General features: G+C 31.7%; 1 protein-coding gene across 1 annotated transcript in view; it reads left to right on the top strand.

Annotated features, from left to right (window-relative positions):
* Positions 1-23888, top strand: part of LOC136037494 (inactive phospholipase C-like protein 2) — a 195616-nt gene that overhangs the window by 3766 nt on the left and 167962 nt on the right. Inside the window, exons 3-4 of the mRNA XM_065720211.1 lie at positions 17255-17464; positions 22828-23003. Coding sequence (XP_065576283.1) covers positions 17255-17464; positions 22828-23003 — 386 coding nt within the window. The remainder of the gene's footprint in view (positions 1-17254; positions 17465-22827; positions 23004-23888) is intronic.

The following is a 23888-nucleotide window of genomic DNA, read 5'->3' as shown; positions in this document are numbered from 1 at the left end:
AAAAGGGAAAATCTTGGTACGAATGAATGAATGACCAATGATGATGAATGAATTGGTATGAATGATCTTGGTATAAAATCTCTTTTTATGAACAAAGGAAATAGCACACTTATCCTGTCCTGGGAGGTTAAATAATTATATAAAATGTTATTGACTCATTTCAGATAGGAAATTGACAGAAATTGTTGCACATTTGATAACCCTATTACTTCTGGCGTTATTAGGGTGGTGAAGATGGTCCGCTCCTCTCACTTGCCAAACGTTCTGGTCTCACCAATTTTGAACAATGTGCTTGTGCACTTTGAAAATCTTAGAAACTATACCAACCCTTCCCGTTTCGTACTTTGCTTGGTAGAGTACTTTAATCAAGATTAATGTTACCTATTAATAGCTACCAGCCTGATAAAATTAGCCTAATTTTCAAGAAAGAGGGAAAACACACCCAAAAGGCGGGTCGCAAATTTTTCATATTTTCAATATTTTCAGCGGGATCGCAGTTTTCTGGAGCAGGGAGATTTCCTGGATCCATGGGAAAATTCAATGCGGGATCAGATTTCCACTGAGAGTGATTTCAGTGAAAATTTTTCCAGGGAGGGGGGATTTACGCTAGGATTTGAAAAACGATCAAATATTAAAGTCTCTTTCAAATGAAAGTATACTAAGGGGACTTTTTCCGGCAGAATTGTCTCCAATAAATTATTCAGGAGAAATTTTCAGCGAGGACGGAATTGTCCGGGGGTATTTTATGTGAGAGGAACTTTCCAGGGAAGAATTCATCTTGAGAGGGGGGGGCTAATTCCCTATAGAGGGAAACCGCATTTACCAATATAATGTGAAAAACGATCAGAAACTAAATACAAAACCAAGTTTTTTCAACTGAAAGCAAGGAGCAAAATTACAACTTAGAATAAGCATAAATTGTTCCGTATATGAAGGAGGTTTCCTCTTCCTCAATGCCTCACTCTTTACGCTAAAGTTTGACGTTTTGTCCCAATCTTTTAAAAACAACTTCTGAAATACAAGGGCTGTTTAGTTAGAATAAGAAGCTTCTTTAAAAGTACTAAAAAACTTAAGCGTGAAGAGTGAGGTATTGAGGAGGGGCAAACCTTCATATACGGAATACTTTCTGCTCGTTTTAAGTTTTAATGTTGCTCCAAATAAAAATCAAATTTTTTTTGTTTAATAGAATAAAAGAATGATTTTTCATAGATATGCAAATCTTCACTATAGGTTACCCCACTCTCCCCGATGAAAATAAAAAACGATAATCCAGACAAATTAAATTGCTCCTACAACATACATATACGAACATTTTATGCTTAACCGCTATTGCTTCGGTGATAAAATGCTCACTTGCCATGCGGGTGGCTAGCCTTCCATTGTCAATTTGTATATTTTTATCCTAGATTCTGGCAATTTGTTTTTTTCTATCTATTGCAGAGAGGGGAGGGGCTACTTAGAGCTAAAATTTCTATATTTATAAAAATACATCTTTCCTTTTGTCTGAAACATCTTACCCATTGGAAACAGTAAAGTAATTGAACAGAAAAATAAGGAAAAGTTGCCTATGTTTATTTACATTAAACCTACCCATTATTCTTGGGCTCTTTGTAATATATAAATTTCTATACTCATAAACGAATTTATATATCTATGAAAAGCCAAGCTTTTATTCTATTTAGATTATAAAACCACAAAGAAAACTATAAAATACTTGAAGATAAAAGTAAGAGAAATGAAAAAATAAAAAAAATGATAACTTCATTGGATCGCTGGTTCTAATGTTGGGACGTTTGGCATACTTTTAAAAAATTTCACAGTGCAAAAGTGCCCTGAAAAATAGTAAAACCAGGTGGTCGTAGATGATGGTAAATGGTGGTAAAATAGTAAAACCAGGTGGTAGAATGAGAAGCCAAGCTTTCATTCTATTTATATTCTATTTAGATCATAAAGATCAAATTAGCTGATAGACTAGAAAATATTAAATTGTCTGTCAAAAGACGAAGCATAGTTTTAACTTCATATGAACATTTACATACTCTTTAAGTTTTTCAATAAACAGACTAAATAGAACAAGTGGAAAATTAGAAGATTGGCCTTAGTTCATAGCTGTTATGAAATAAATTGATCATTTCTTAGGTATAACGTTTTATAGTACATTTCAAACATTTGGATTTTAGTATCAATAACAAAAATAATTTGTAGTATTAACAAAACTAAAATAGTATTAAAAATGATGCATTAAATATTGTTAGTTCATTTGTGAATAGATAAGTCTATTTATTATACGTCCATGCATCCTTCCTAGGGCAGAAGAACTAAGGTAGATAGCCATAGAGCTAAGATGGTTATTGAATCTATAATTTTCCAAGTGTTTGGTTAAATGATACGTGTAAAGGGCGGGAGTAAGTATGCCTCTTACATAAGGTATTTAGAACTGAAACAGATTAGTGCTGATGATAAAATATTTTGACAAACCTGGAAAATGCAACAAAGAAAAAAAGGAAAAGAAAAGAAACGGGTCTAAGTTCTAAGTTCTAAAGGTATAAGGTTCTAAATTCTCCTTAATTCATCTAGGCATAAAATTATGGAATAGTAATAATGAGACAATTAATAAAATAAAAAGGTTTGAAGAATTGCAAATAAAGTTAAGGAAAACTTACTTTTTTTTGAACAGCATTCTTATGGATTTTTTTAAAGATTGATGTAGCAGAAAATGGCAATTACACCTTGCAAAAATCTAAATCTAAAAAATCTAACAAGCAAGAAAGAAAAGAAAGCCAGTTAAAAATGACGTTATTTTTTTTTGTTAGGCTTGACTCATTGTAGCCTCATTGTCCCATAGTTTCATTGTCAGTGAAAAAGTTTCATTATCCCAAAGTTCTCGATGATGTATAAACATTTTAGTTTTGGTAAATATGACTACATTCAAATTCTTGTAAGCTTTTCCACTGATGGTAGTTCTGTTCTTTGTATTTGTTAGAATTACATACTATGAATGACTATTTATTCATTATAAATTTTAAAGTTTTATTTCAATTTAAAATTTATTATTAAAAAATATTTTTGATTTACTTTGTTTGTTAGAAAAATCCTACACCCAAGATCTCTGAGATCTTTGTGGCTGCCCATTTGTTCCTATTTATGTTTTTCTTAGAACTAGCTGTATCTCTTTAATATTAAAATTTAAAATCTATTAACTTCAAAATTTATTTATTTAAAATTTATTTATTTAAAATTTATTATTAAATAATATTTTTCATTTACTTTGTTTATTAGAAAAATCATACACCCAAGATCTCTGAGATCTTTGTGGCTGCCCATTTGTTCCTTTTTATGTTTTTCTTAAAACTAGCTGTATCTCTTTAATATTAAAATTTAAAATCTATTAACTTCAAAATTTATTTATTTAGAATTTATTTATTTAAAATTTATTATTAAACAATATTTTTCATTTACTTTGTTTATTAGAAAAATCATACACCTAAGATCTCTGAGATCTTTGTGGCTGCCCATTTGTTCCTATTTATGTTTTTCTTAGAACTAGCTGTATCTCTTTAATATTAAAATTTAAAATCTATTAACTTCAAAATTTATGTATTTAGAATTTATTTATTTAAAATTTATTATTAAAAAATATTTTTCATTTACTTTGTTTATTAGAAAAATCATACACCCAAGATCTCTGAGATCTTTGTGGCGGCCCATTTGTTCCTATTTATGTTTTTCTTAGAACTAGCTGTATCTCTTTAATATATAGGCAGAATCTAAGGCTTTCGATGCATAGTATCTTATAAATCGTAGTTTGAGTATAAAATTCTTAAATAAAGTTATCTAAAAAGCAAATATGAATTAAACGTCAACTCAAATTGGTTATTGACGCAATCTAAGAATACGACGTGTAGCAACAATTCGATTTTGTTTAAACCAAGTAATAGTATAAAAACGGCTTGTACGTAAAAAAACTTTTTAGTTAAAATGGTACCGTTTAAAATAAGGCAAACAAGACGCTAAAGGATACAAAGACATCCCGGTAGTTATATTTATTAACAGTTTTCAGTTAATGCAGAAATGTCCATTTTTAGGGTGTGTAGACAATTATAGAGGCAATTGCAACGACAAATATTATGATTATCCAATAAAAGCTCAAAATAATAAAGGGAATCAAAGTGGACTTACTATTTCGGTTTATCGCTATTATGGATTCACTCTCAGCAAATGCACAAATATACAAAAGTTATTGACAATGTTGTTTTCATTTATCTTCAGATTTGGCCAGGGATGCTAGCTAGGGGGTGACAATAGTCCAGTTCCCCTGGAAGGCCAAAAAAACAGATAGTGTAAATTGGTCATATAAAGGGTGTCTAAAAAAGAACACGGGTCTTAAAAAGCCCCTTTTTTATTTTTGCGATTCATAAGTAGTGACACAATAAGACTTCCAACAAGCCCCGAAGGGGGTATAATATTGAAGTTACTATCCCCTCAAGATGTCATTACGCGCACATGGGTCATTAAAAATACTATAGTGCACCTGTAATGGTATAGCCTATCTGTTCGTTACATAATAGGGGTTTGTTTGCTTATACAAATGTTTTCTTAAAGATGCGGGTGAATGTTACGTAATAGGAATTGTTAGAGTCCTGGGATCGACCGATCAAGATTTAAACGTACGCGTTACATAACATTTCCTTTGATTGCTTGAAAACCCACGAGGGCCAGGGGAAGACCTCCAGAGACAGCTAATGGAGAACTTTCAAGACGCCAGGCCCTAGCGAGCAATTCTACCGGGCCCCAAGCAAACGTTTCCACAGAGAACCCTAACCTAATCTAGCAGCACTTTTACACCCGGGGCCATAGAAACCAATCCAACTGGGGCCCCTGAAACCAATTCAACTGGGGCCCTAAAAACCAATTTCAACGGCACCCTTGCAGTCAATTCCAACGGGGGCCATAGCAATCAATTACACCAGGCCCCTAGGATCTAATCCCGTCGCAGTCCTAGCACCTAATTTCACCAAGCTCCTGATCTAACCACCGGGATCTTAGCACCCAATTCCAACAGGGTCCCTAGCGAACAATTCCATCAGGGACCCCTAGAATTCAATGTGGAGCCCTAGCATCCAACTCCAACCTAGGGCCTCAGCAGCCAATTTCAACTAGGGGACCTAGCAGTAAATTCCAACAGGGCCATAGCATCCCTTTCCCCCGGGTCCCTAGCATTTAATTTCATCGTCAAGACATTTTTTAAGACATTTCAAGATGTTTTTATCACATTTTACTTCAAGACATTTTTCAAGATGTATCAAGACACTTCAAGAAATTTTTTAAGACTTGTTTTTTCAAGACATTTTCTCCAAGACTTCTTTAGTTTTACGTAATAGAGAATGTTTACCAGTGTTAAGGATGACAACTCTGGTGACTTGTCTTTTCAGTTAACCGAGGAGGGTGTACGTGTGGAATGTAACGTATTGACGATACATATGTAGGTATTACGTAATACTTTAAGAGATTTTTCTTCATTATTTCATTTTTCTTTCTAGGCCTTTTTTTCGAGATTTCATTTTCTTCACAGGATTTTTTCTCAGGAAACCTTTATAATCCAAAGATTTTTGTCCTCATTAGGTTTCGAAAGAGACTTACCCTCAACAGAATGAATCACTAGACAGCTGAACCTAGAAAGCCTTCCTAGTATTTTGATTTAGGGAATACTTTCTAATGTAAATGTTTCGAAAAAAGTCTATAAATCTTACGTTTCTTACGTCAGAAATAATTGACATGCGAGGAAGAAAATAGATTATTGGAAATTACAGATCCTTTTACTTAAGACACTATGGCTAACACATGCCTCTCTCTGGCAAGCATAATCAAATCAATAGTATTTTCCAGTCGTTTTCCTGGAAAAATATCTGCTTACATTAGAGTTGATCGTTTAAACCTAATGAAAAATCCCCAATGGCATTTTTCTGATGGCTCCTGGTAATTGAGGCGAACGTGCCCCAATGTACCAGCCTGACGACAATCTCTGGTGCACGTTTTGATACCTAAGGATTTTCAATCGTTTTACCACAAAAATAACCTTATAAACTAAAATGATCATTATTTTTACTTGAACAGTAGAAACTTGCCATTTCATTGTTAGATTGCGATGTTCCGTGGTGATTTCCAGCCTTTGACACTCAATGGCTGACACACGGCACCCTCTGGCAAGCATTATGGTATTTTTGGGTATTTTACTGCAAAAATATCCGTTTAAACTAGAATCGATAATGAAAAAACCCCAATAGCGTTTCTCCTGATGGCTCATACCAATCGAGGACGGCCTGGCATAATTTACCAGTCCGGACAAAATCTCTGGTAGACATTATCCCACGTAAGGTTTTTTCAAGTTTATTCCCACAAAAATAAAATTATTAGCTAAAAATGACCAGTGTTCTTATTTGAACGGTGGAAACTTGCCATTTTATTGTTAGAATGTGATGTTCAATAGCAATTCACGCAACCGTGGGACACTATCTGGATCATGGCACCCACGTAATATATATCATCATTCCCAATGCATTTTTGGACATTGCCCCCCATGGCACTTCACACTACTGTGGGAATATGTGGCTTGCTCGCGGCATTCCCATGATACCTATTGTCTTTCCTAAAGCATTTTCAACCTTTTGCTGATTCCAACATTTTGTATGGGGCTGTCCCATGCTGGTCATCGACAATAGCTAGCTATACCTAGGTCTTAAAGTCTTTTTATTTTAAAAGTTTTAATATTAAATTTTTGAAAGTTTTAGTTTTAATAGTTTTAGTTTTAAAGTTTAATTTCAAATTATCAGTTTTCAAGCTTAGGTTTTTTTTTATTTTAAAAGTTTTAATTTTGAAATTCCTTTTTCTGCCCTTAAAGTCTTAATCATAGTTTTAGATAACTTCGAAGGCCAAACTGCCTTTCCATGACAAAAGTAAAACAGTTCAAAATAGAAATGATACCTTTTTATTGACAGTGAATAGATATGAAAATATTTAACTGGATATTTCGAACGCATATACAGTGTTCATCATCAGCAGTAAAACAAATGGACAACAATAGCTTTCTACCCCTACAAGGCTCCATGGCCTGTTACATAGGGGTTCATCGGAAGAAACACCATTGGGGATTTTTTATTTGATTTTTTATTAGAAAACTGTTTCTACCATCAGAAGTAAATTAGCAGTTTACTGCTGATGATGAACACAGTATATGTGTTCGAAATATCCAGTTAAATAATTTTGTATCTATTCACTGTCAATAAAAAGGTATCATCCCTATTTTGATCTGTTTTACTTTAATCATAGTTTTAAAGCTTTAGGTTGATTAGTTTCAAGAGATTACACGCTTATGGTTTTAACTTAAAAAATTTAGTTTTTTATTTAAAGTTTACAGTTTTAAAGATTTTAGTTTAGACCTTAAATTTTCTTCTCTTTCTGGCTTTAAATTTTTTTGCAAAGTTTTATTTTAAAGTTTTGGTTTTTAGTTTTAGTTTTATGGCTTAACAAATTTTTTTTGCATTAAATTTCAGTCTTAATTTATAATTCTAAAGTTTCAATTTTGACATTATTATTCACAGTTTTCGTTTAAAATTGTCAGTTTTAAAGTTCTAAATTTTTTATTTTAAAGTTTAGTTTTAAAATTTTAAGTTTTAAATTATCAGTTTTAAAGTCTAGGCTCCATTTTCTCCATTTTGTTTCATTTTTCATTTTATTGAAAATGTAGTTTTAAAAGTTTCTTTTATTTATAAAGATTTACGCTGAAAGTTTTAGTTTTAAAGGTTTTGTTTTAAAAGTTTTAGTCTCATGGTGTTAGACCAGCAAAGTGAAAGGCCCATGAAAGCATACTGTGATCCTCGAACCCATCGAATTCCCTCAACGTCAAAGTACTATTAATAAGAAGATCGCCCAGAACGAGTTAAAGAAAATAGTCCACGATTTGGGTAAAAATACAATTGATCACGTAAAAAATTCTCTGTCAAAAATGCTGCTTCTGGAAGAAATGGAAAAATAGTTTTGGAACTGCCATCTCAAGAAGATGCACAAAATGCAGTCACAGTTTCTATTGAAAAATCAGATTTGACAAATTATACCACTAAACACTCTATCAAAGAAAATCCTAGAATGATTGTCAAACACATCCCTAGGACAAATGAAAAAGAACACCAACAAGAATCCCTTTTAAAGCACAATTTAGATGTGTCAGAACTAGCATTTAAAGGAGAAGCATTTAAAATAGTGACAATTATTCAAAAAGGAGAAAATAAAACCCACGCCGTTGTTGAATTCTCCCCAAAGACGCGTAAACGTATTAAAGACCATAATGGTCTAAAATTAGGATTCATGTTGCACGAATATGAAGATTATATCTACCTATTAAGATGCAACAAATGCTGTATTTACGGACAAAAAAGCAGTGATGGCAAAAGAGTTACCCCTTGGTCTGTATTGCTCTAGAAAACATGAATATATATCATGCACATCTTCTCGACCCTCCTGCCGACTACTTCAGTTAAAAGGACTTACAGGAATCGGAAATACCTCGTACGACATAAATAAATACCCTACCGTAAAAAAATAAAGGGTTTAATGTAAAATCGTATTGAGTATTCTTATGAATAATTTTGATTCAAAGAGTGGTTTAAAGTTCCTTCAAGTCAACCTGCAACATTCTTATAGTGCAATGGTAACATTAGAAAAGACCCTAGATGAATATAAACCTGGTGTAGTACTTCTACAAGAACCCTTTGTTCTGAATTTTTCTCCCTTGTTTTTCTGAATTTGGTCCTGGTAAAAGGTTTTATAGTGCAGCAATATTAGTTAAGAGTGGAATAAAAGCTGATATTCATCATGAAGATTCAAGAAATAGGTTGGTTATTGTGTCTCTGTACCTCAAGAGTAGAACAATTACATTGTCTTCTTTATATTGCCTTCCATCAGTGAGCTCCTTATCTTACCAGTTGAATATCCTAGACAATGTGAAAAATATATACCGCTTAGTTATAGGTAATAACTTTAATTCAAGAAGCTTACTATGGTCCCAAAGAATAGCTACAGACATTCGGGGAAAAGATTCAGGAGGATTTTTTAGCTAGTAAAAACCTTGATAAATTTACTTTAATTCTTTTTAATAGAATAGGTAGTGTATATACTATGCCGCTTTTTACTAAAAATTTATTTGATTTAACTTTAGATACTTATGCAGATTTAATCACACAAGCAATGTTAGAATCAATACCAACACGAGAACATGGTCCTAATTCCAAAAAATATGTAAGATGGTGGAATCCAGATTTATCTGAAAAAGGAAAGCTTATAGACATGCCTTACGAATTCATAAGATATTGACAATATTGGAAAGTGAGCAAAACATAGTACACAAAGAATAGCTATAAAAAATCAGTTTTGAAAGCAAAACAGGATGACTGAAAGAAATTTTGAGAAAATAGAGTAACATTGGACCCTTGGAATACTATTCATAAAATAATAAAATCAAATAAACCCCTGATTAGACCTATTCATATCACTAAGGATGATGGTTCAATGGAAATGTCAACTAAAGTGCAGGCGAAGTCTTTTTCAAGAAGTGGTTTGGAAAAGATGATGTAAGTAGAGATACCCAATATAACATGAAATTAAGTAGCGCAGTAACAGACGTCTTGACAATAGAGGACAAAGATCAAATTACCATCACGGAAAAAGGATTAAGCGAAGCGATTAATAGCATGCGTCCTTTAAAAACCCCCGGTCTAAATTGTATTGTTACCCTAAATTCAAAAAAGAATATAAACTTTGTAACACCATCACTATTAAAAATTTTAAACTCATGCATAACACTCCAGTATTTCCCGTCAGCCTGGAAAAGGGCGAGTGTCATATTAATTCTAAAGAGCGATAAGAAAATAATGATGGTAATCCCCAGCATTACCGCCCAATTAGTTTGTTATCATATGTAGGGAAAGTTTTTGAACGTTTGACCATGTATAAACTTGATGATTTGGGCTTCAAGAACTGGATCTCAAGAAACTTGTTTGGGTTCATAAAAGGCCGTAGTACTTTGGATGCTATAGATAATCTTGTTACAAATATTGAAACAAAGCAACATAAACTTTTCATGCTGTGCCCGTTTTTTGATATTCGAGGTGCATTTGACAACGCTTGGCATCCCGGCATTGTGAATAAATTGAAAGATTCCGGATGCCCAATTTGGATGATTAGGTTGTTGCATAGCTATGTACGAGACAGGATTGTATCATATACTAATGATTTTTCTTTTTGAGAAATCTTGTTCACAAGGTGGAATATTATCTCCATTTGTAGTGGAAATTAATATTAATGACTTATTAGATTCAATTTACCCAATATTTTTCACATACAAGCTGATGCTGATGCTACATGTGTTATCATTGCGGGCAAGACTAAAAGTGATTTAGAGTTTACAACATCTGAGGTTTTTCAAATCTTTGATCGTTGGGCGAGTAATAATAAATTAGTTTTTGATTTAAAGAAAACAGAAGCAGTTATTTTCACTAGTAAACGAATATTTCCAAAGTCTGACCTTGTTTTTAATGGTAATGCAATTGAAATAAAAGAAAAAGCTAAATATTTGGGAGTTACCTTAGACAGGAAGTAATTATGAACGGAACATATTAGAAACCGGGTAAATTTTGCTAAAAAATATTCTACAAAATTGATGTGTGCAGCTAGATGTTCCTGGGGGCTAGAAATTCGTACCCTTAAAAATATGTACCTGCCGGTTATAGAAAGCACGATTCTATATGCAGTCTCGGTATGGATTGCAGCATTAAACAAGACATATATTGTCCGGATGCTAAGCTCAGTTCAAAGGCTTTTTTTAATTTTAATCATAAAATGTTTTTGTATCGCTCAAATTGACGTACTAACAGGGTTAGCAGGAGTTTTACCAATAGATTTGACAGTTCATCCCCTTTTCCCTTAGATAGACGTAAACTGAAAATTGCTCTTTATGAAAAGCGGTATCAAGGTTTCACTAATAGCGTGAGTTTATGGCCAATACAATTCTTTCCTTCAAAGGACCATTTAATAGCTGCTTCTAAAATGAATATTACACACCATCACATTGTCAGTTAAATTATTTCTTAAATGAAATTCGAAAAGCTAGAAGCGGAGAGTGTATTTGTGGTGAAAGTGAAACTTGTAGCCACTTCCTGTTTACTTGTCCTGTTTATTTCTTACAACGTCTTGGTGTGTAACTAGAACTCCATTCCTTAGGAATTAATTCCCCATTTTGTTTTAGTTCAATAACTACTGATAAAGTATTTAGGAAATGTTTTAACAAATTTTTGTATTCAACTAGAAGGATGGTTTGATGTTAATATTTGATATTTATACCTGATTGTTGCCTGTGATTGTAGCATTTATTAGTTTCATTTATTCTATTATTTTTTTTTGCTCTTTCTTTGTAGTGTTAGTCTGCAGACTTTTAACAGTGAAATACTTGTAAAGGTTTAATCACTTCATAAAAATCATCATCATGATGGTGTCAGACACAAAGCTTAGATGTTAATGTTCCTTTTAATTTTTAAGTTTTAGCTTAAAATTTTTTTTCTAAGGTTTAAATTTTAAAGTTCTAAATTTAAAGTTTTAGTTTTAAAAGTTTGTGGCTTTAAATTAATAGTTAATTTTTTTTTAGTTTTAAGGATTTCGTTTTAAAGTCTTAACTTTAGTATTCTACTTTTCTAGTTCTTAAGCATTAGTTTTAAACTTTCATTTTAAAGTTTTAGATTTATAGTTTAGTTATACAACTTTAATTTTAAAGCTCTAATTTTAAAGGTTTTAGTTTTAAAATTATTAGTTTTAAGGTTTTGGTCACAAAGTTTTTGGACTCAAATTAACAGTTTTAAAGCGTATTTTTTAATTATTTTTTTTTTATTTACAGGTTTTAGCTTGGAAAGTTTTTCCAAAGTCAGTTTAAAATTGAAGAATTTATCAATTTAAAAATTTTGAATTATTCTTTTTTTAGATTTTATATGAAAGTTATATTTTTAAAGTCTTAGTCTTAAAAACTTTATTTTTAAAGCGGTAGAGTTTAACAGTTTTTGGTTTTTGAAGGTTTACCTTTAAAGTTTTGATTTCGCATCATTATTTTTAAGGTTTTACTAATAATTTTCATTAAATATTCTGCTTTAAAGTTTTAATTTTAAAGTTCCAAATTAAAAGCTAGTTTTAAAACTTGTAATTTTAAACTGTCAGTTTTAAAGTTTTCGTTATAAAATTTGTTTTTAAAGTGTATTTTTAAATTGTAAGTTATCAGTTCTTAATTCTAGGTATCATTTTCTGTTAATTTAAATGTAGTTTTAAACATTTTTTTATTTATAAAGTTATAGATTTTAAGTTTTAGTTTTAAAGGTTTGTTTTCAAAAATCTTTGACATTAAGTTTTCGGTCTCAAATTATCAGATTTAAAGTTTATTTCTTAATTCTTTTATTTTTATACTTTTAATTTATAACACAATTTAATTTGTAACTAAAATTATGTAACTAAACTTTAAATATAAAACTTCAAAAAAAAGTTTAAAACTAAGGTTTAACAAATAGAAAAGTAAAACCTTAGAGCTAAGACTTTAAATTTAAAACCTTAAAACCAAAGATTTTGTATAATTATTACTTTAAACTAAAAAATTTTGAAAATAAAACTTTGAAATCTAAAACGCTAAAAGTGAAACCTTAGGAGAAAAATTTAAGACTGAAAATTAATATTGATAGATACTTTAAGATCTAAACTTTAAAAATGAAACCTTTAAAACTATAGACTTTCAAATAAAATCTTTTTAAGCTAAAAAAGAAGAGTTAAGACTTAAACTTTAAATCTGATAATTTGAAACCAAAAGCTTTATGTCTTCAACCATAGAACTAAAAATTTTTAAACAGAACCCCCGAGACTAAAACTTTAAGCATAAAACTTTAAAATAAAAGAAATTTCTAGAAATACCTTTTAAATTAAGAAAAAATGAAAATTAAATTTTGAAACTAATCTTTAAAACTGAAACTAAAAAAAAACTTTGAAACTTTAAAACTGAAAATTTAATGCAAAAAAAATTTCGTAAAACCATAAAACTTTAATTAAATAATCAAAACCTCAAAGTAAAAATTAACAACAAAATTTTTAAACCCATAAGAAAAGAAATTTTTAGGTCTAAACTTTAAACTTTTTTTTATTTTTGATGTAAAACCATAGATTACCATTGGGCTGCTGCACGTATAATCCGGGAATCATTGACATGTCGAAAATGCCTTAAGAATAATCAGGGTTTTTCCCTGGCCCTCGCAGGTTTTTAAGCAATCAAAGAATCTCTTACGTAACGCGTACATTTGCATCTTGTTTCGAATGGTCCCTGAACTCTAAAAACTCATATTATGTAGCAATCACGCGCATCATGAAGAAGATATTAGGATAAGTAAACAGACCACTATTATGTAACAAACAAATGTACTATACCGTTACAAGTGCACTACGGTATTGCGTATGACTCAGGTGCGCGTGATAACATCTTGAGGGGATAGTAGCTCCAATAGTATAAGCCCTATGGGACTTATGAGAAGCCTTATGGCGTCATTACTTTTATATCCCATCTATAGATAAACTTGATTTTGTGGTAAATTCAAATCCAACATTTTTTTAGGCACTCTCTAGATAGAAAAATTAAGCTGTTTTATTAAAAAATTCTTAAAACACTATCCCCTTAGAGTTTTAAAGCTAACTCTCCCCCTTTCCCAGTAAGAATGTATATAGGCGACCCTAGTTCTTGTCCATTTTAATGATAAACTCTCTATATATACTATACATCCCTGCAGTGTAACTAGTGATAACATCACAAAGTGGAAAAAAAAGTTAAAGTAAGCTCAGTTAAACCGTCATCTTTGTATCATCACTTATCATAAGAAATAAGTAATAAAAGTTCAAGCCAAAAACAGAAATAAACACATTTATCTAGAGCAATCATTGATTTGCGTGAAACGTCCTAAAAAAATCACTTGTATTGATCTTAGAAGAGTCAAAAGCCTTATATTATAACTCTGGCTAACTTCCATGGCAACCTTCAAATATATTTAACCTGAAATTTATATCTGCAATCAAAATGAAAACTATAGCACTAATATATGTTTACCTACATTATTATACCTCTTGGGATTGTCGTTTATTTCTTAAAGATTAATTTTAAGGAGCTTCCAGCAACGGAATAGCATTCTCCCCCGAAAGGAATTTACAATAAAGATAAATAGCAGCTTTCAGATAGAAGATTTGTTTCCTAAATGGCTTTTCCATTATCCATTTTTCATTATTAATTATCCATTATCAATTTTCCATCTTTTATTTTCTTTATTGGTTTTTCAGTGACTTGTAAATTTAAATGGTGGTTTAAATTCTTGAAATAAAAAAAGAGTGTATATACACTCTTTCGTATTATTTTGTCCAAAACGGCGTGGAGAAAACGTAGTATTATTTTGTCGGAAACGATGGATAACTCGTAGTTTAATTCAAAACTCGTGATTTAAAAAAGTGCTTAAATCTAAATTTGTGGCAGAAGCGACTATTATATTCGTAAAGAAGATAAAAAAGGCATCAAGTGGTATGTTCGCTTTATTGGGTAAGTTAGCTATATGAACTGTCATAATTTTTTGAAAATTCGTCATTTTTAAGAGCTAAAAAAGTGCTTGAATATCAATTTAAGGTAGAAGCGATTATTATATTCGCAAAGAGCATAAAAAAGGGCATCGAGTGGTTTATTCACTTTATACGAAAGCCAGTGATATGGTTTGCTATAAATTTACCTATATTTACCAATTTCCTAAAAAAATAGAGCAAAGAAATGTGAATTTCTTTTGAAAGGAGCCATGAATTACCGTTTCACCCCGGCTGAAAAACTAACCCGTGGTATTACTTTCTTCTCGTTTCCTCAACATTAGGACAGTAGGGGTTGATCAGAAAAGTCTAGAAAGAACTGGATTTTTGGCTCGGCATGGGATATGGATTAGTAGATAAGTCGTCGGTTCTAGGTAATGATACTTAAATTGCACTCAAATATAGATTTATCAAGAAATTTGATGGGAAGGGCAACACCCATGTGCTGTTATAGGGGAAGAAGCTTTCACTTAATTTTGCATAATCTTCACCTACTTTCACATAACTTCGTGAAGCAAAAAAACAAAAAGAGTTGCAGCAGATATGTATCTTAAGTAGCAAATTTGCTTTTTGACCTTTTTTTTTAAAGCCAGTAATCTACCCAGAAATTTAATGGGAGGAACAAGACCTATATGTTGCTATATGGAAAAGAGGCTTTCACTTAAGTTTGCTTAATCCTCACCTACTTTCATATTACTTTGGGAAGCAAAAAAGCTAATAGTTCCAGCAATCGCACATATATATATCTTAAGTAGCAAATTTGCCTTTTTGATCCTTTATTTTAGCGAAAGTCAAGTAGGTTATTACAGAAAGAAAACGATCAAAAATGGGGTTTTTAAAGGCCAAACAAAAAAACTGAAGAAAACACAGAAAGTGAATATTTTGAGAGAACAACCTCCTCTCTTCTTCTGCGTGAATAAAATAATATGATTAAGGAAAAAGCAAAAATAAAAAAGCAAACGCGGAAAGTACAACAAAACCAATGAAAACAACACCAAACAATTAAATAAAATTCAATAAAAGACTAAAAATTAAAGAATTAAAATCAAATAACTAACAACAATAAAGTGAGTTATTCACCAATATCAGCGATTTCCACAAAATCCAAACAAATATGAACTGCCATCGACAGAACTAACGAATAACTGAGAAATAAAAGAAAAAATTCATTCACTCAAATGAACGAAGCAGCAATTGAGTAAATTGGAGAACTAGACCACCTGGTTTCTGATTTTAACCATTGCATTTCTTGTGGATACCCTTTGAGACCTAAGGGGCTGATGACGTATTGGATTGTGTGATCGGGAAAATAGTTCAACGTTTATTCTAAGGACTAATAAAGTCTCGGCTTTTCTTTTGAGAAAACTGAAATACGACTATATTATTTTTTAATCTCCTGTTCAAAGCTAGACCTAAATGTTGGTATTTATAAACTCTAACAGTTTCTCTATAATGCTGGACGACACATAGTATGTTAATTTTAAAGGCATTAATGGATAAATATGGAAAGGGAAAAACTTGTATTTATGTGAGATTTCTGGACCTCAATAAGACTTTCAACAGGGTCGACAGAGATGTATTGAAAGATGCCATGCTAAGAATTGACGTTCCCCATTTGTTTGTTAGTTTGATAGTGAGTATATATACTTGCGTAGGTGGAATCGTACAAGTTGGTACGTATTTATTAGTCGGCAGTTTGATGTCTGCACGCTACTTACTCTCTAGACTCTGTTCAAACAGGTTACAACTAACTAATACTTGACAAAACCTCTCCTGAATAATCTGAGTGTTTAGCCCCTTGGTTAATTTATGCATTCTCACCCGCTCCGATTACAGCTGGATCTAGTCTTTTGAGGAGAATTATTGACTTCGGAACACAAATATGTAAAGTATTTGAAGGGACTGCAGCGAGGAAGTTTATATTATAGAAATAAGTTTCTGATTGTTGAATAGAATATTTTTTGCTCTATTTTTTGTTACCCCACAACAACAGTGTCAAGCATAGCAATCTAGAATGCAAACCCGAAACAGGTTTTATAATAATTTTTGAATTATAGAAAAAACAATTGTCGGCTTTAAGATTTGATTAGATCAAAATATTCACCAGATTTTTTTATTTCTATTGACATAAAAACCGCCGAAATCACTAATTCAGGAACGTCAGGCAAACTCCAAATGTTTAACATGGGAGGTATAGGAAGATTCCTTGAGAGTGCGTCCTGCCATGACGATAATTAAAAATCATCAAGAATAAAACTGCTTAGAAACCTTATTTAATTCAACACAGGAGAAAGTCAAAGGCTTGACGCAAACTCATTTTCAGAATATTCAACTTATCCATATTTAAATTCATCCAAGGCCAATTCTAGTGTAAATATAATTTCTCTGAACTACTTTATACATTCCAATTTTCGTTGGCTTCAAGCTCTTATTTTTTCCAACAGTCAAAGATGACCTTTTCTATTAAAATTTTATGTTTTCACTGGAACAACTGGAATCCGTTTGGAACTCCGAAAAGGAAGAAACAGAAAAGAGGCTTTTTAAAGATAGGTACTTTATTTATCTATTCTAGTTTCTATTGACTCCATCCGTGAAGTAAGACATGGAAAAACAACAGAAGCACTGCGAGCAATGAAAGATCTTCCACTGAGTTTCACAGCAGATTGTGCTTTTACGATTTTATACGGAGAAAACTTCGAGAGTTTGGATCTTTTCGCTTCCAGTCCGGAAGAAGCAAATATCTGGGTGACAGGACTTAATGCCCTTATTGGAGTGCAGCTAAGTAAGTTTCTCTATTTGATAGAATAGGTGAAAGAGTTAGAGTTGTCTGCTATTGGGTAATCCTTTCCTAATTCAGAAAAAATTACAGAAGGAGACTAGTTTAAGAAAAGATTAAATTTGAAAGTATAAAATTATCAGTAAAAAGTGAAAATCAATGTTGAAGCATAAAATCAGTACCAACTAAATTGAAGCTTTAAGAAGTCAAGTTTAGAAATAAATTATCATGAATGAAAATATCGAAGGTAACCTGGACAAAAAATAGTGCCAATAATGAAGGCAGACTTAAAATAAAATGTAATTACAAAAAAATTAGAGTGATGACACCGAACTCAAAACCCCAGAACTCTAAAGTGCCAATAATACTAAACTGGAAATCAAGTTTTCTGCCTCAGATACTACTTTCCGATATTTTTCCAAATCATATTAACTTTTATATGTTTGAAAGGAATATATTTTAAAGGAAGCAAACGATTATGAAAAGTAGTAAGGCATTAAAATATTAAGCCTAAATTGACAGAAAAAATATATTGCTGTCCAAAGAACTTTTTTCCTGAGATACAGTTTCATCTGCACTTTACTGAAAACCAAATAAATTTCTACCTGTGCTAATAACTGACGCTTCTGAAAGTTTCATTTAGGGAATTCTATAAATTTGAAGAAAAGGATTAAAAAGGAAAACATTGATAAAAAACTAGTGTTAGTTTGTTCAAACAGTAGACGAGAAATTTTTTTTGTTAAAATTTAACTAGGATTTTGATTTTTTTTTAGGCACTATAGTAAAAACAATAACGCTACTCAAAGCACTTCTCGCTTTCAAAAAGTTAAGATGACTTAGTAAGCTTTAAGGGGTGGGCTGTTGTGTTTATTGTCTTTTTAATTCCAAATTAATTATTCATGGCAATTTTTGTCAGTATCACATTCTATTTCTTCATCCACGTTAATTTCTATTTGTTTTAAGTTTACAAAATTTAATTTCTGTTTGTTTTTTAGTGACTTGTGTTTCTTAATTAAACTAATAAATATGGCAGTGGTTGGAGGTTTAGTAGTAGCAGTCTCGATAGTAGTAGTTGTCGTGATAGTAATGGCTCTGGAAATAGCAATGGTGATTGCAGCAAATTTGATGTTGTTATTCATGTTTTCCTTCTTTCGTGTTTTTGTTTGAATAAATTATCTTTAATTGAAGATCTCAAAATCTACTTTGTGGATTGTGATGACTCTTTCATACTTAAAGTAAAGAGCAGCACTAAAACTTAAGTCGCACAGAAATTATTACTTTTATGAAGGGGGTTGTCCCCTCTTCAACACCTCGCTATTTACTCCAAAGTTAGAATTTTGTTACAATTCTCGAGCATCTACTTTCATGTGTTCGTCCGTCTTAGAGGAAAAATATTAACATGACTCTCCAGGGATATGCAGTTCCCTTTGCGCGGGCACTGTGGAGTAATATCGCCCATCGAAGTGTGTTCCCTATAAGATGGCACATATTTCAAATCTACAAGAAAAAGCGTAGTATCTATGATAAAAATTTTTGTAAACATCTGCCTAAAAAGTTGTCATCATCCAAATCTTGGAGAGGATTGGCATGGAAAGCCAGTGAAAACAAACTTTACAATCATAAAAGTGGGTTAAGCATTTACTAAAAAAAAAGTTTGTCTGTCGTTTTGAGAGTTGTCCAAAACTCAGTCTAATCCTTCAAGAGCTAAAGGTGATAATTCTCTACCCCTTTAGAAGGATGACAAGGGGAATGATTAGCTTCAAAAGTTCAGTTGTATATTTGCAGATTTGAATAAAATATAATTTGAATCCACATGGAAGAAGAATCAGTTTTTGTTTGAATTTTAAGGAAAGACTTTTAAGCAAACTTTATGTATGTAAAACCACGAGAAAATAATTTAAGCACTATGGAAACATCAGGCAGTATTAGATAAGTTATCAAACCAAATCTTATTTCTCTTAGGGGGTTTATTTAGAAATTAGAAGTTGCCCCTATTGGCCATGGAATGCCAAAACAGCATTCTTTACGTACTGAAAAACTAAAAAAAAGCAATCGACTACTGAAAAATAAAAATAAAAATAGTTTGACTTAATTAATACATGACGTGCTTTTTTGGATTGTAAAGTTTGTTTTTGTAGAATTCCCATGGCGATTTCTCCTAATGTTTGAAATTTATAACTTTAGATAGGGGCTTGAATAAAAAACATTTTTTCAGAAAACACACACTTTTTTGTCTCGCAAATTCAAAATATACAACACTTAATAGTAATTAACGAATCATAATCATTTGTTTCCTAAGCCCCCCTCCCCGCGTAAGGGAGAATACGCATCTTCAATAAGTTATATTACTAATTTTTTTCAAATAAATTAACATTAAAATAAAAAGGGCTTGATCAAATGAAGGAGTTATGATATGCTGAGCTGCAAAACTTTATAGTAGATACAGTGTACGCATAAAAAAATATTTTAGGAGTAATCTTTTCGTATAAAACCGAATATGAAAGAATAGTTTAGCAACAATTTTTTCGTTTGTTCAAAAGAGGTGGAAGGTTATTAAAAACAAAATTTTATACATAGGCTTCCATTAAGCCCACTATGTTTAAATGAACAGATCTCAACTATATTGACTTTGCACAGCAAAGTGCGAACAGACTTGTTTTCCCAAGAAATTTAAACACAAAAAGAACTAAAGACATATGAAAAGGAATAATAAGAAGTGAAGGCTGGTGAGCTTTGGTTGATAGAAACCTAAAGCCTATTTAGCAAAATTAAGGTAAGTGCAGCAATTCTAGATATTGATTCTATGAGAATGATTATTCTAACTAACAGCAAATGCAAAATACTTCTATCCTTTACAAATTAGACTTTATCAATTGGTAAATATATGCTGTGACTTTATCACCAATTAAGTCACAAATCTACACAATTGAAAGTCGAAAACACACTAACATGCACATTTATATATATATATATATATATATTTATATATATATATATATATATATATATATATATATATATATATATATATATATATATATATATATATATATATATATATATATATATATATCAATTTTTGAAAAAAATTATCTTATTTTAGAAAATAGCGGGAAAAATCCCCTAAAAGTCACAGAATATTAACGAAAGTCACACCACCAGATTCAGCGTATCAGAGAACCCTACTGTAGAAGTTTCAAGCTTCTATCAACAAAAATGTGGAATTTTGTATTTTCTGCCAGAAGACAGATAACGGACGCGTATTTATTAGTTTTTTTCAGGGGTAATCGTATCGGTCCAGTTGTCCTAGAATGTCGAGGGAGAGCTCATTCTGCAAGAAAATGAAAGTTCTAGTGCCCAGTTTAAGTGACCGAAAATTAGAGGGCACCAAGGCCCCCTCAAACGCACATTTATTCCCCAAAGTCACCGAATAAAAATTTTATATAGCCATTCTGTTCAGCTTAGTTGAAAACCTAATAACTATGTCTTTGGGGATGACTTATCCTCCCCAGTCCCCGGGGGACGGGTTGCAAGTTTCAAACTTTAACCATTGTTTACATATAGTAATTGTTCATTATGAAGTGTACAGACGACGTTTTCAGGGGGAACTTTTCGCGTTGGGGTGGGGGTGGGTCGCGGGGAGCAGGTTACGTAGGAGGATTTTTCCACGGAGGAATTTTTAATGAACAACTGAATTTCCATGAAGGGGCGCATGATTTTCTAGCACTATTTAAAAGAAAAACAATGAGAAAATAAATAATTATTTTCAACTGGAAGCAATGAGTAGCATTAAAACTTAAAACGAACAAGAAATATTACGTATATAAGGTGGTCCGTCTCCTCCACAATACCTTGCTCTTTACGCTAAAGTATTTTTAGTAATTTCAACTATTTATTCTAAGGCCTTTGAGATTCAGGGGTCATCCTTAAAGATTCGGGACAAAATTCAAACTTTAGTGTAAAGAACGAGGTATTGACGAGGGAGCGAACCTCCTCATATACGTAATGAAAATACACAAATATAGAAGTTCGTTAAGTAAGTTAATTCGTAAGTTACGCATGTTTATTACGAACAAAAACATTCGTAAGAAAATAAAAATCTAGTTGCATTTTTAAGCAACCAAAAATTGGAGGGCAACTAGGCCTCCTCGCCCACCATATTTTTCCTTATCAAAATCGTCCGATCAAAACTATGAGAAAGCCATTTAGCCAAAAAAAAGGTAAATTTCGTCTTAATTATTCGCGCTGAGCCAAAATCAAAACATGTATTAATTTAAAAACGTTTTTTTAACTGCAAGTAAGGAGCGACATTAAAACTTAGAACGAACAGAAATTATTCCGTATATAAAAAGGTTTGACCCCAGTTCAACGCCTCGCTCTTTACGCTTTTATATTGTTTTTTATTGTTTTAAAAAGTAGAGTTGTGAAAAAGAGTATATGTATTGACACTAGAAGAGTTGTAGCTCTCTGGGTGATAGAAAAAGCCAAGAGGATTTAAGACAAAAAAAATGGCTAGAAAGAGGAATATGATTTATATAAAGCTCATAAAATGCCCATTTATCGTTAAAATGATTTCCATAGTCATATGATCAACCAATTAAAATAAATTGGACTCTTCACCCCAGCCCTCCCAAACCCTCGCCCTTTTTTGATTTAGTTGCTGGATCCTTATAACACCCTATTATGCAAAATGACTATGACAACCAATGCTAGTCATTTGTTAATCTATCGTTTTCAAATACTATATACATATTCATCTCTTTCAGTTTTAGAAGCTATAGACGTGATTTAAGAGATTTAAAACTGTTCTCCTTAAAGAAATTGTCAAATTCTTTCCATAAATTGGTCTGTGTTACTAACTGCCTAATTAATAAGGACAGGATTAAATTGCTTTTCTCGCATCGAATCTCGACAAAACTTAATGGAAAGTAAGAATTTAGTATCCCACTGGGCCTTCTGGGTTTGCTGTCCATCCCTTACAAGGAGAAGGGAAGGGAGCTCATAAATTTGTTAGATTGTCTGCCCAAAAGAAGGACGAATCGCATCAACACGCTGAGAAACCACCCTTTTGGCTAGTTACTGGTTCTATATATTTTCGGTGATGAAATCCAGCAATGTTCTATAGTTCACCATATTTTATATTTCATGTATTAAACCCTCGGTAACTTTTATTAAGTTTCTTGTGAAATCAAGGCTGAGAAATTCAGAAATTTTGAAACTTTTCTTGATTTTCATCCAACTTTATAGTGAAGCCTTTATATGCTGAAACTAGTCAGTCATTCAAAAATAAAATTGCAAATAATTAATTTTAGATGTACATGTTAGTTGTTGCTTTGATTCATTATCTAAGAAATCCTAATTCTATTTAGATTCAACTGGCAACACTGATGAGCAGTCATCAGCAAGAGAGAGATGGCTACGGGAAGTATTTGAAAGGGAAGCCCCTTCATCTAGTGAGACGCTAATGGACGCCGAAACTGCATTAGAATTAATGCAAAAGCTTTGCGGGGAAGGAACAGCAAATAGGATCAGACAAAAGCTAGCAGTAAGCATTTCTTTCTTTCTTTTCAATATCTGTCCTTACTTACGTAAAACAGATAAAAAAGAAAAAAAATCTAAAAAATGGATTGATAGTCCAGCAACTTTCTAAAGAACATGTAGGTTTAAGTCCGTGGCGTTTTGCAAAAATGGCCTAAGTTGACATTTTCCTGAAAATGAGTTAAGCATGTGGTTCGAAAGAGCTTAAAGAGATCTTTTGACTAGTCTATTCAAAAGAGCGTAAGTGAATTATCATCTTAGCAATGAGCAATTCAGCAATTTTAACACTTCCAGTGAATTCCAAGCAAAAAGTTAGCTAAGAAATAGTCTTTAAAGTTTGAAGTTTTTAAAATTCTGATTTGTGAGAAAGAATTTTTTATTGTGTGTTTTTGTTTTCATTTTGCTCTCTTGTAAAACTAGAAAAGTGGACTTATGCCTTTTTTGCAAAAGTCAAGGAAATATTTAGGCTAAATCCTTTTAAAAAGTAAAAATCGAAAAAGAAGGGTTTGGTTGAATGATAAGCCTAAAAAGAATTGCAATTACGAATCTTGAACCATAAAAAAAAGTAAAAAAAATTAGAAAGAGAAAGCTAATTTAATCATAAATTAGATGAAAATTCGGATGGTTAATTTTTAAACGCAAGTCATTTTCAAAGCAAACAAAACAGAAAAAAGAATAAAGACTTTGACAATATTCAAAAAAGTATTTGAAAGGCACAGAAGCAAACCAAATATTTTTTAAATCGTGGTATTTATATTATTTTTCTGGTATAAACGGAACTTAGCTCTGTGATACAAAAAAAAACGGCTGAATAAATAACACTGAGAGTAGTTAATCTGATTATTTTTTACTACAGAAATAACTTTATACATAAAAATTTCCTTTGGCAGAA

The sequence above is a fragment of the Artemia franciscana genome, chromosome 17 (assembly GCF_032884065.1).
Source record: "Artemia franciscana chromosome 17, ASM3288406v1, whole genome shotgun sequence".
Classification (NCBI taxonomy): domain Eukaryota; kingdom Metazoa; phylum Arthropoda; class Branchiopoda; order Anostraca; family Artemiidae; genus Artemia; species Artemia franciscana.
Note: the sequence above shows the minus strand (reverse complement) of the source record. Positions and strands in the feature narration are given on the sequence as shown.